At 47.1% G+C, this 13031-nt stretch overlaps 1 protein-coding gene across 1 annotated transcript; it reads left to right on the top strand.

Annotated features, from left to right (window-relative positions):
* The first annotated feature begins 4929 nt into the window (after positions 1–4929).
* Positions 4930–6140, top strand: LOC115083226 (myb-related transcription factor, partner of profilin-like). The gene is made up of 2 exons (XM_029587034.1): positions 4930–5410; positions 5671–6140. Exons 1-2 carry the CDS (start codon positions 4930–4932, stop codon positions 6138–6140), a joined length of 951 nt encoding a protein of 316 aa, XP_029442894.1.
* The last annotated feature ends 6891 nt before the right edge of the window (positions 6141–13031 follow it).

The following is a 13031-nucleotide window of genomic DNA, read 5'->3' on the forward strand; positions in this document are numbered from 1 at the left end:
TGTTGGCCCCCTGTGCTGATGCTCCAGCAGGAGCCCGCGCCAAGACCAGCAGTGACTGAGCTCCTGCGATTGCTCGCAGGAGCTCTACCATCTCCTGCTGGCTGTGATGCTGGTCCTGCAGGAGCATCAGCACACGCAGTGAGTTCCCCTCCAGGGCGTGAAAGGTGTTGGCGATCTGCGCCAGGAGGTACAGCATTGAGTCCATACGGCCCTCAATGCTGCCCTCTGGCCGATCGCCAACCCTGGAAAGCCCTGGAGAGGCTGGGCCAACGACATCGACGTCGCTGTCCTCCTCCTCCTCTCCCATGGCAGGCGGGGCGGGGCTGGGGCGGGGCGGGGCTGGGCGAGGTGGGTAGGTCGGGAGACAGTTGGGGTTGAAAATCAGGGGGGGTTTGGTGCGGTGGGATATAGCCGGGGAGGGGCAAAATAACGGGTAGGCGCTCCAAAATGGGGGTGGGTGGGGAAGCAGGGGAAGCAGGAACCATTTTGGGGGGTGAAGGAAATGGGACGGGACGGATAACAGTGGGACGGTCCATGTGTGGGTGGGGTGGAACGGGCGTGGCCAGCATTTCTTCATCAGAAGTATCTGAAAAGAGAAAAATCAAGGCCTTAATCCCATCCAACATGAATTCATGCACAACAAGAAACAGAACATAGCAACATTTTTTAAGAGGAACAATAGTGGATTCAATTTAACACATGTACACATGCCAATTCCCTTGTCGTGAACAATGCAGAAAGTAAGCCAATAATACTGAAGGCTCACCTTGGGGGGGTGCCAGCTCTTCCCCCGTCCTTTCTCCTTCATCAGAAGTATCTGAAAAGAGAAAAATCAAGACCTTAATCCCATCCAACATGAATTCATGCACAACAAGAAACAGAACAGAGCAACATTTTTTAAGAGGAACAATAGTGGATTCAATTTAACACATGCCAATTCCCTTGCCGTGAACAATGCAGAAAGTAAGCCAATAATACTGAAGGCTCACCTTGGGGGGGTGCCAGCTCTTCCCCCGTCCTTTCTCCTTCATCAGAAGTATCTGAAAAGAGAAAAATCAAGGCCTTAATCCCATCCAACATGAATTCATGCACAACAAGAAACAGAACAGAGCAACATTTTTTAAGAGGAACAATAGTGGATTCAATTTAACACATGTACACATGCCAATTCCCTTGTCGTGAACAATGCAGAAAGTAAGCCAATAATACTGAAGGCTCACCTTGGGGGGGTGCCAGCTCTTCCCCCGTCCTTTCTCCTTCATCAGAAGTATCTGAAAAGAGAAAAATCAAGGCCTTAATCCCATCCAACATGAATTCATGCACAACAAGAAACAGAACAGAGCAACATTTTTTAAGAGGAACAATAGTAGATTCAATTTAACACATGTACACATGCCAATTCCCTTGTCGTGAACAATGCAGAAAGTAAGCCAATAATACTGAAGGCTCACCTTGGGGGGGTGCCAGCTCTTCCCCCGTCCTTTCTCCTTCATCAGAAGTATCTGAAAAGAGAAAAATGAAGGCCTTAATCCCATCCAACATTAATTCATGCACAACAAGAAACAGAACATAGCAACATTTTTTAAGAGGAACAATAGTGGATTCAATTTAACACATGTACACATGCCAATTCCCTTTTCGTGAACAATGCAGAAAGTAAGCCAATAATACTGAAGGCTCACCTTGGGGGGGTGCCAGCTCTTCCCCCGTCGTTTCTCCTTCATCTGAAGTATCTGAAAAGAGGAAAATCAAGGCCTTAATCCCATCCAACATTAATTCATGCACAACAAGAAACAGAACAGAGCTACATTTTGGACAATGGTAAATACTTTTTTCACTTTCTGCTCAGCCTTTACATCTGTTAAATGCACCTACCATCCTGTTGGTGGGCCCGCAGGGCCCTCAGGTACTCCGGCTCCTCCTTCCGGATCCTGCGCGCCCGCTTCTTCAGTGCCTCTATCTGTGGGTTATATAATAGCCAAAGGAAAGGGAAGTTGAACTACAAGTAGAGAGGTGGAATGAAATTTTAGCCCTACCAGTCTAATAGGTAGTGTTATTTTTACATTTGTCATCCGCATCCCAAATAGACACCCAGTGCCCAAGCACATGTAAAAGTAAAGTTAAGTCAAGTGCCATGTTTCATGCTGTGATGCACAGCTCTACTAAGCGAAAACCCCCAAAAAAAATTGCTCTTGCAAGTGAAGCATCACTTTACCACCATCAGATTTAACACTACTAAACAAACAAAGCGAAGATGTTCAACTTAAAACTTTACTCAAAAAACAGAAGCAAACACCTCTCAATTCGATAGGCACACAGCACTCTAGAGAGGGAAAATAGTATTTAGACTATTTACCGATACCATATATCAAAAAGTAGACTAGAGACTATATCATAGGCTCTATGAAACTTTAAACTTTTGCATGCAGTTACAAAATTTACTACAGGCCTATGAACTTACCTCCCGCGGAAAATCCGCTTGGGCATTGAATTGTGCCCTGAGCGCCCGCCAGGCCTCGTCCGCCCTCTCCTGGTCCCGCGGGCGCCCAGGGATAAAGTAGAGGCGAGCCATGTTTGCCGCCACTAGCTCCGCCAGCAGCCGGACATCGCCGGCGGAAAAATTGCGGCCTCTTCCGCGAGGCATATTTGCTGCAATTGCAAAATGGCCGCCCGGATGTTTCATTGCACGTGCGAGCGCCGTGCATCCGGCTTTAGGCGCCTTTCCCTCCGCCATATTCCTACAGTCAAACACAACTGGCGATGTAGCCTAGATTTCAGCGTGCCTTCGGTTCGCCATTTTGCTACGGCTAAACATATGGGCGCTCTATCCTAGGTTGAAGCTTTGCTACGGCTAAACATATGGGCGCTGTATCCTAGATTTAAGCTTAGTTTTCGGTTCGCCATTTTGCTATGGCTAAACATATGGGCGCTCTATCCTAGGTTGAAGCTTTGCTACGGCTAAACATATGGGCGCTGTATCCTAGATTTAAGCTTAGTTTTCGGTTCGCCATTTTGCTACGGCTAAACATATGGGCGCTCTATCCTAGATTTAAGCTTAGTTTTCGGTTCGCCATTTTGCTACGGCTAAACATATGGGTGCTCTATCCTAGGTTGAAGCTTTGCTACGGCTAAACATATGGGCGCTGTATCCTAGATTTAAGCTTAGTTTTCGGTTCGCCATTTTGCTACGGCTAAACATATGGGCGCTCTATCCTAGGTTGAAGCTTTGCTACGGCTAAACATATGGGCGCTCTATCCTAGGTTGAAGCTTTGCTACGGCTAAACATATGGGCGCTGTATCCTAGATTTAAGCTTAGTTTTCGGTTCGCCATTTTGCTACGGCTAAACATATGGGCGCTCTATCCTAGGTTGAAGCTTTGCTACGGCTAAACATATGGGCGCTGTATCCTAGATTTAAGCTTAGTTTTCGGTTCGCCATTTTGCTACGGCTAAACATATGGGCGCTCAATCCTGAATTGCCGCCATTCTTGCCGCATTCCTATTACTGGCGTTTAGTGTTGGTGAAAACTGGAGTTTCAAGAAGGTCTTTGAAACCGGAGTTTCCTATTGGTTTTCAAACTGCTCTTTCCTATTGGTTTTCAAATTGCAGTTTGAAACTGGAGTTTCCTATTGGTTTTCAAACTGCATTTTCATTTCGGTTTTATAACTTGCTTTTCCTATTGGCCAGCACGGCATAATAATCGTACCATGGGCGTGTATATAGCTCGCTTCCCTTGGATGGAAAAGTCCCTTTACATATTTCGTTTGGACAAGGACACACCATGAACAAGTGTTTTGTCGGATATTGTCAAGGCTTTAAGCAGGTAAGCATTGCATTAAACGCTTTTGGTTCGGGCATCTACGGGCCCCCCTTGTGTTTAACCGTGTGACTTTGCAACTGTCCCTCTTATTTTCTTCTTTTTTGCCCTGTTATGTTTCCCTCTTTTTTGCATTTCTAAGCGCAGATGTTTCCATTTCAGCGCTTGGATTTAAGCTTTCCGTTGTATTGAGCCCGGTAGCCTAGTTTCACGGTTCTTTGCATTCATGCTGTGTTTTATGTTTATCGCTTGCCATCCCTATATCTAATGGAGATGTGAATCGTGTGATCAAGTCGGTAGATGGTCGCCCGAATCGCGATGGCCGCCCGTGAACATAGGCGTCCGTAAGGGCATTCTCGTCCACCCTTGATTGGCGCCCATTTTCCTGCGACCGCTTTGTCTGTTCCGCCCTACGGATGCCTCCTGCGTGATAATCGCCGGCCGTATTCCCGTACGGCAACACGATTCGAGTGCAGGAAGTAGTTCCCGGATCCCCGGTGGACTTAGGTCTAGTCCTGTGTGGGGTTTTCCGTTGTATTGAGCCCGGTAGCCTAGTTTCACGGTTCTTTGCATTCATGCTGTGTTTTATGTTTATCGCTTGCCATCCCTATATCTAATGGAGATGTGAATCGTGTGATCAAGTCGGTAGATGGTCGCCCGAATCGCGATGGCCGCCCGTGAACATAGGCGTCCGTAAGGGCATTCTCGTCCACCCTTGATTAGCGCCCATTTTCCTGCGACCGCTTTGTCTGTTCCGCCCTACGGATGCCTCCTGCGTGATAATCGCCGGCCGTATTCCCGTACGGCAACACGATTCGAGTGCAGGAAGTAGTTCCCGGACCCCCGGTGGACTTTGGTCTAGTCCTGTGTGGGGTTTTACCGCCCTAACCAATATTAACGATTTGTTGCATTAAATCGGGGGAATTCTTATTATTTATCTCTCAACCTGGAGTTAATCACTAATGTTCACAACAGCTGAACACAGTTAATGGAAAGGCTCTTAAACAAGGCTATACAGGGGCCTAAATAATTTTACAGTATATATTACCGATTTCATCTCCTCCATGATGTTCATTAATCGCGTTTTCTTTGTTACCGTCCAGGTTTAACTATGCCGGGAAAGCGAGTTCGGGCTCAGGTAGAGGACCATGCCACGGACCAGCAGCCAGAGGAGGACTCAAGCGCCTCCCAGCCATCCCAAAAGAGAACCCATAATGCGCGCTTTACGGATGATGAAAAAGAACTCTTGTGCCGTGCTGTATGTGAAAAACATCGCCTTCTCTTTAAGTCCAAGCTTTCGTGGTGCAGCCAAAAGAAGATTTGGGAGAAGATTGCACAGGATGTAAGCTCACTTTCGGTTATGCCAAGAGATATTAAGCAGGTGCAGCACCGGTGGCGTGACACCAGAAAAGAGGTTAAAGAGAAGGCCACTAAAATCAATGCCCACGCAAAGAGGACTGGTGGAGGGCCACCGTGCAGCATCGTGCTGACACCTGTGGAGGAGATGGTTCTCAGAACCATGGCTGCGGAGGTAGTGGTGGGCGTGCAGACGGAGTATGGCGGTGAAACGGAACCATGTGCACCTTGTGCAGGTATGTATTTAGCTAAATTCAGATGTGAGCTGTATGGTAGCTCAGTGGTCAGCCGATGTGTGATCGCTCCTTTCTTACAATTTACTACTGTAATAGAAATGTGCATCATTGATTGCCCTACCGTCACTGTACTTGTCACAATATTGTCTGATAGCCATAAGAATTCTCTTTTTATGACAAAATAGAAATCGGTACTGTAATAAATTATGATTAACTTTCCACAGTTATGTAATGACGTTGACCTCTCTCTTTGCCCACAGAAACAATGGACGACGGTGACGGTGACAGCGGAGAATCCGAACACCAGGAATCATTGTTTCCGCAGCCTAGCGCAGACCCCCCCAGCCAAGCGATGTCATCAGGGGACATGGATACACAGGATCAGTACGATGTCCCTGTGATCGGAGCGGAGGATGTTGTACTGGACCTACAGTATTTGAACACCCCCCTGGCATTTCAAGAACCCGACCCATCACAGCAAAGCGATGAAGCTACAGTGATTGAGGAATCTGAACCAGTGTTTCCTGACACGGAAATTGCACCAGTATTTGGCATAGAGACCGTGACCGATCAATTACTGGCTGGAATCGGCTCGCGCCTGGATGGTCATCATGCTCTAATCCTCCAGGAGCTGCGTTTGCTCAGAGCTGACTTTAAACAGTGCATGGCGTCACTGATTGGCGCAATCCAGTCACTTGCCCCGAAACCTCCAGCCGGCAACAAATCCTAAAACGTTTAATAAAAGTTATATTTTGTTTTCAATTTGAGTAAGCGTACTTTTGTTTATATTAAAACCGTTGTCCTTGGGGGGGTCATGTAACGCAGGAAGGGATATTTATTCAAGCATAAATCACTACTGTACATAACGAAGTGGCTAGAAACGGGCAGGGGAACCACAAAAGGTTATACATGTACAGTTTTTAATGGGACGGTCATATTTTCCAGATTCAAATAATGGAAATAAATAATTCAGAGTTGTTATATAATAAAATTTTTATTGAGTGATCCTCAGACACAATTATAACTGTGTGTTCAAAATCTCTAGAGCCACCCCACAGAATACTCATGTCGCCTACAATCCTTTTACGGTGTGATCATCTTCCGTTAATGTCTTAAAAGACATGAATTTCAAATTCTGGAACAGAAAGAGAAGAAAAGGCAAGAGTAAATAGTACATACATGTACAGAAACGATCAATCTCTAGAGATCTCAATCTGAACCGGACCATGTAAAATTACCCCCTTATCTTCCTGCTCCAGGCTGTACTCCCACTTCCGGTCGTCTGAAGCCAACTTCACATCTCTATTAATATGTAGAGAATACCACAGCTATGACGAACTATTGAACCACAATATCGTCGTGGGCCACAGTAGACAGGAATGGTTATATGACAGCAGTAATGAAATGTAATGTATGACATGAAACTTACATGAGAAATAAATTTCGATGATCCTCCGCCGGACTTCATTACCCCGTGCTGTGCTGTCCGCATCAACTGCCAGCTCCTGTGGCGGATCGGGTATCAAGTCTTCTTCAACCTCTGCATGCATACCGAATCTCAGACAAATGTTGTGTAGCATGCAGCAGGCAATAATTATGCTGACAACCTTTTCGGCACTGTATTGCAGGGCCCCCCCCCGAGCGATCCAGACATCGAAAACGCACCTTCAGCACTCCAAAGGTGCGTTCAATGACGTTTCTGGTGCTGGCATGAGCCTCATTGTACCGTTTCTCAGCATTTGTGTGTGGTGTCTGGAGCGGTGTTAGTAACCAAGGCTTACAACCATAGCCGCCATCACCTATGGGATGCAAAATATGGGATGTATTGAAAACAACTTGCAGCGCAAAAACGGTAAACATAATATTCATAACTATATAGCTATCATCTTTCAGATCCGGAGAACAGAACACTACACATGAGAGACAGACAAATCACAGGAAGTTGCAATTGTCACTTACCAAGTAGCCAGCCTTCGCCGTACTTTCCTTCAATGAAATTAGTAGCCAGATTGGAATGCGCGAGAATGTAGGCATCATGGCAGTTCCCTGGAAAGTTAGCTACCACATTTAGGATGCGAAGGCGTGCGTCGCAAACCACTTGCACATTCATGGAATGAAAGTGCTTGCGATTACGGAACCCACTCTCTTCTTCCGCCCTGGGTCTTAACGCAATATGGGTACAGTCGATAGCGCCTAACACGTTGGGCATACCGGCAATACCCATGAAGCCACTGCGGATCTGTTGGAGTTCTGCTGGATCCGTAGGAAAGAATATATAGTCCCTCTTCCGCTTCATCATGGCCTTCAACACCTGGGCTAGATTCCGTGAAACAGAGGCCTGCGTCATACCTGCAACTTTGCTCACCGGGTTTTGAAAACTTCCGGTACCAAAAAAATTTAAGGCACACAGAAGCTTACTCAATCCGGGCACAGCATGGTATCGATTGGTCTTGGGATCCAGGTCCTCACGCAAGTCTTCATACAGGGACAAGATTGCCTGTGAGCTCAGCCGGTATGTTCGGACAACATCTCTCTCACACATGCCAAAGAGCATCGCCCGTGTATGGATGACACGTGGCCGCTGGATGGCCTGTTGATGGGCCGGCTCTGCCTGCAGGGGATACAACAGATGATAAAACCGTCAATGATATAAGACAACTCAAATTAGCAATGGACACATATAAATGCTTTTAGCACATGGATTACACTGGGTTATATGTTGATTAACAGCATTGACTTCATTTGATATATGCTTGGTATTTCTACATTGATTGTAAAGCCAGTGCCTACATTAGCTATGTGAATCTTTATTTGGCGATTTTAAATGTCGCCTGATGTATTTTAATCTTCTAAAATCGTTAGAGACGCTATATAATAGGAATCCCCCCTATTTATCGTCAGAAAGGGTAGTGGAAGGGGGAAGGGGAGTGCGGGAAAACCTCCCAAAGATATCTCTAATGTACATATGGTATGAAAAACTACAGCCGGATTGGCTCAATAGCTTACAAAAATATGTGTCACAAAAAAGAGCACAGAAAAAACCATGGCCATGGATCAGTGACAATTATGCACTACCGCACAGGCGCCTGTGAACGGTCTTTTACGGGTGGCTGTGGGCATAGGCCCGGCGCCATTTTGTTATACTCGGGTCTGTTTTCCCAATGGTTGAATCAGTCTCTATCTTGAAGAACAAAAGAAATTGCTAAAACCCTTTATCGTTTTGGTCGCCCTTCTCTGTACCTTCTTCACAGCTCGATTAACATTTCTATTCATTGTAAACTGATGTCTATAACGTGCCGCTGTATAAGAAGACTTTAAATATATAAATAAATATATTAATAAACAAACAACTATAGCCCTTGGCTCAATAGCTGCAAATAGACACTGGTCTCTAAGGCGCCCGTAACCGGCGCCGTGAACGGCACTTTACGGGCGACTGCTTTCTCGTCCGCCATAAGGCGGACGAGAAAGCAGTCGGCTATATCGACCGGCGCACGTCCTCCGCTGCCCAACCACCGGCACATCCTCCGCTGCCCAACCACCGGCGCACACCCTCCGGCGCCCATTACCGGCGCCCGTTATCGGCGCCCATAACCGGCGGCTATATGGACCAGCGACCATCGACCGGCGCACATCCTCCGGTGCCCATCGACCGGCGTCAATAGAGGCACCAGAAGGCATGGGCGCCGTTCTTACAGAAAATAACAGATCACCTACCTCCGGTCTTACAGCTGGGTTCTCGGGTCGGTCTGGTTCTCCATGCTGCGGCAGCCCCCTGTTCACCTCTCCAATCTGCCGAGCGTTTCCTGGGTTTCTCAGTCGAGCATACATTCGTCTCCTTCTCCACTGAATCATTATTAGCGTCAGAGCAAAAAATAACAGCTCGTCCATGGTGCAGTCCGGTACCTAACTGTTCGAACACCACACTAACACCACGTTGAGGTAGGCGCTAAACGAGCGTGTTAAGGCCGCGGCTAAACAGTGGGTTACAAAGGAGATAATCTGAGCGCGCTTTACGGTATCGGAGAGGAAGAGCTAATTCCTTCATTATACAGCATTATACAGCATTATACAGCTAATTCGCTCATTTACATGCCGGGTGCGGAAAGGGTTATGCGTCTGTTTTCAGAAGCGATACGGACGCGTGAAACTGGAGACTGGATCGCTTAATTGCTTTGCGCACCCGAATTGTGCGCTACGAGCACGTTACAGACGGGCAATCTTCGATCGGACGACACTGGATCGAGCTGATAGTGGAAACATGTAGAGAGTAAACAAAGTGGCAGAAAGGAAGGACCACTGGGAAACCCCTATATCTAACAAGACCCTGTTTGTTTTAATGCTTTTCAGTTCAGTTGAGAACTATGGGTCTTGCGCTGAAGGTGGACCCTTGGCCTGGTGCAGGATTGGTACGGCCCTCTAGTTGGACCCAGAGAGCGCCTGCCACCAGGAGGCAGAGCACATGAGGAGACAGAGGATAACTTGAGCTTCACCAATAACAGTCTGGGGTTTCCTCAGGATGAGCCCTTGGGTACCTGGACTGCCTGGACTTAGGTGGGCCTCAGGTGGTCTCCCAGAGAGGTAGCGGAGGGGTGTGCCCACCATGAGCAAGGGTGCGCAGCTGATGCAGAGTGGATGGACTAGATCCGAACTGGAAGCTCCGGAGATCTCAGGGAGGTAACAGTTCAGGAAGCTTCTCCGGCGAGGCAGACAGCGCCTGCGGATCTAGTCAGGTGGAAGCCGAGGTTAGTTTCCAAGCAGGTTGGTCTGGTAGTCACAGTAGGCCAGAAGAGAGTGTTCGAGTGAAGCACAAGGGTCAGAGCCAGAATATCAGTCCAGGAATAGTCAGCCAAAGCAGGGGTCAGTCCCCCCAGAGTCAGGCCGAGCATAGTGAAGGCAAGCGAGGGTGAGTTCCAGGCGGCAGACAAGAGAATGGTGAGGCAGGCAGAGGTCAGTACCAGAGGTCAGTCTGAAGAGGTACTACCTGAGAAGGATACAGGAACACACGGAGACACTGGGAACAAGGAGATGCTGGAATGAGGAGATGCTGGAACAAGGAGACGCTGGAACAAAAGAACACTGGAATACAAGAAGGCAAACTAGTACACCAACGGTGTCGACCCAATTGCAAAGGCGGGGTCTTGGGGACAGGGCCTCGCTTTAAATAGGGTTAAGCGGTGATGTCATCACTTCATGTCTTGTTCGGGTTTCCCGCGCTCGGCCATTTAAATACAGAGACTTCGGCCCCACACATGCCTAGGGGCGGGGCCGAGACGGCCGAAGACACGGAGCCCCGGCGGGAGCTCCGCTGCAAGGCCTTGAGCGAGGAAGAAGACGAGGCAGGCCACAGTGAGCGTTGGGGACGCTGGGAGCTAGCGGCGAGGCCAGCACTAGTCAAGGGCAGCGTGAGGTGAGCAGGCCCGGTCATGGCATCCATGCGGCCGGGATGCGCAACAATATGTTGGTTTTGAATTCTTGACGTGGCAGATTTTTATTGGGACAACAACAAATCAAAAAACTCTCCAGTGTGCAAAAGCAAAAATATCTTTAAGAAACCACTGGTGCACCCCAGTTGTTATCTCCAATGATCCTCAACACACAAAAAAAATATAAAATGATAAAGAATAGTCGGTACCACATATTAAAGAATTGGAAAGAGAAAAACCTCAGGCAGCTGACATTCTACTACCAAAGTTTACCAATGCTCAACAATGGCTGCAATTGCCACATAGGAAAAAAAGAACTTTCCTAAAATCTGTCATCATGGAGTGCATCACACTTGGAGCATGCATGTAGAACTTGCATCGCAATACCCTCAGATGACCCATGTGAGACTTTCTGCCATGCCACATTTTGTGTGCTATCATCTCATATGCCTTTGTTGGCACACGGTTCTGCAGATAATATGCAGTCATCAGTGCCTCTCCCCTGAACTTGTCAAGAAGGTTCGCATCCAACAGCATGCTTCTTCCTGTCTCCACCAGTATGCATTTTTTCTTCTTGGCTACACCATTCTGTTTATAGTGCACTGTGACCTGATGCTTGATCCCTTGTCACTTGAGAAATGCATGAGTTGCTCTGTTCACATATTCTCCTCTGATGCCTGTACAGATGGTTCCAGGTTTATACTGAAATTTGTTGCTTATCACTTCATGTGCTCCTTGTGTTTCTCTAGTGTTTCATTTTTGTGTCTCAAAAGGTAAGTCTTTATGCACCTAGAGTAATCATTAATGAAGGTCTGGAAATATCTGTTTCCAGAAGGGGTTCCTGTTTTCATTGATCCACACAGATCATTGTGGAGTAGTTCCAGTGGCTGACTTGCTCTGTGCTGGCTTGCCCTCTCAGTGGTGCACAATGTTGCTTTACCTTTTCGACATCACAGGCTCATTATTCAAAAGTTGTCCATTTATCTAAATTAAGCCTGGATTCATCATTCCTCGCAGAATGATGAATCCTGCGAAAACCGGGGGCGGGGAGGCAGGCCTGCGAAAGCCCGCAGCCTTTGCACCACGGCGGTGCACCGGCTGCCAGCTTTCGCACCGAATAGCGCCACCAAGAAAGATGGTGCTATTCAGCACGCTACTGCCGACAATAATGTTAGTAACATTATCGCAGGCAGTGAAGACACCGCCGACTCCGCTCATCCCCACCCCGACTCCTCCCCTCCCCCTAATTTGCATTCTATCGCATGCGAAAAGCCTTTGATAAATGACCCCCTTAGTCAGATAGGCATATCCGGCTAACTTAGATGGGATATTCAGCAGCACAGCTATGCTATTAAACATTCCTGGACAAATCACTACTTAGACACATAAGTCTTATCCATCTAAGTTTAAACCTGCTATTGAGCAGATCTAATATAGGCAGATAAGTTATCCATCCAAGGCCGAATATTGCTTAGTCAGCAACTTATCTGTGCATTGCCTGCCCACAACTTGTCTGGCTAACTAGATAGCCAGATAACGTATTTCTCCCATTTTCTAGTGGCCACTAAATATAATTCCTACTTATCCAGCTATCTGCCGGCTGAATATTGACACCCATATGCATGTCAATATCTCTGTGCACAGTGATATCTTTAAATCCAACATCAACTGTTTGTACAGCAAGTCATTTATTGCATCTGGGCAACTGTGAACCAGGTAACTGTGCCATGTGTGTATTCATTTCTAGTATGAGAACTGGATAGCTACTTTATCTTCCTCATCTTACAATGATGCAATATATATTGTTATCTGCAACCCCCTTGTAACACTCTGCCTGCCCCTTCTTAATTGTGCCTATATTCTTGGGGGAGTAGAGAGTTAAGCCCTTGCTTATCAGGAATTTCACTTATATCAGGCTCCCCTTCATGTCTGACAAATACAGCACATCCTGTATGAGAACTCTGTGCCTGTGCCCAGCAATTGTGGTGCATAGGGATGTGAATCGTTTTCCATATCGTCTTAACGATAGAAATCGTGTGGCAGGGCAAGAAAATCGTCTTAGGCACGATTTTTTAGTTAAAAAATCGTTAAAAATCGTTTTTTCCGATTAGTGCGCACTAACTCGAGTTAGTGCGCACTAACGGGAGTTAGTGCGCACTAACTGGGAGTTAGTGCGCACTAACTGAAAATGATAC

Source organism: Rhinatrema bivittatum, chromosome 2 (genome assembly GCF_901001135.1).
Source record: "Rhinatrema bivittatum chromosome 2, aRhiBiv1.1, whole genome shotgun sequence".
NCBI lineage: Eukaryota > Metazoa > Chordata > Amphibia > Gymnophiona > Rhinatrematidae > Rhinatrema > Rhinatrema bivittatum.

Excerpts from the sequence above, each read along its gene's own strand:
- LOC115083226 (XM_029587034.1), top strand. The coding sequence starts at position 4,930 with ATGCCGGGAAAGCGAGTTCGGGCTCAGGTAGAGGACCATGCCACGGAC. Across the intron at positions 5,411-5,670 it reads ACCATGTGCACCTTGTGCAG|AAACAATGGACGACGGTGAC; the intron begins GTATGTATTTAG and ends CTTTGCCCACAG.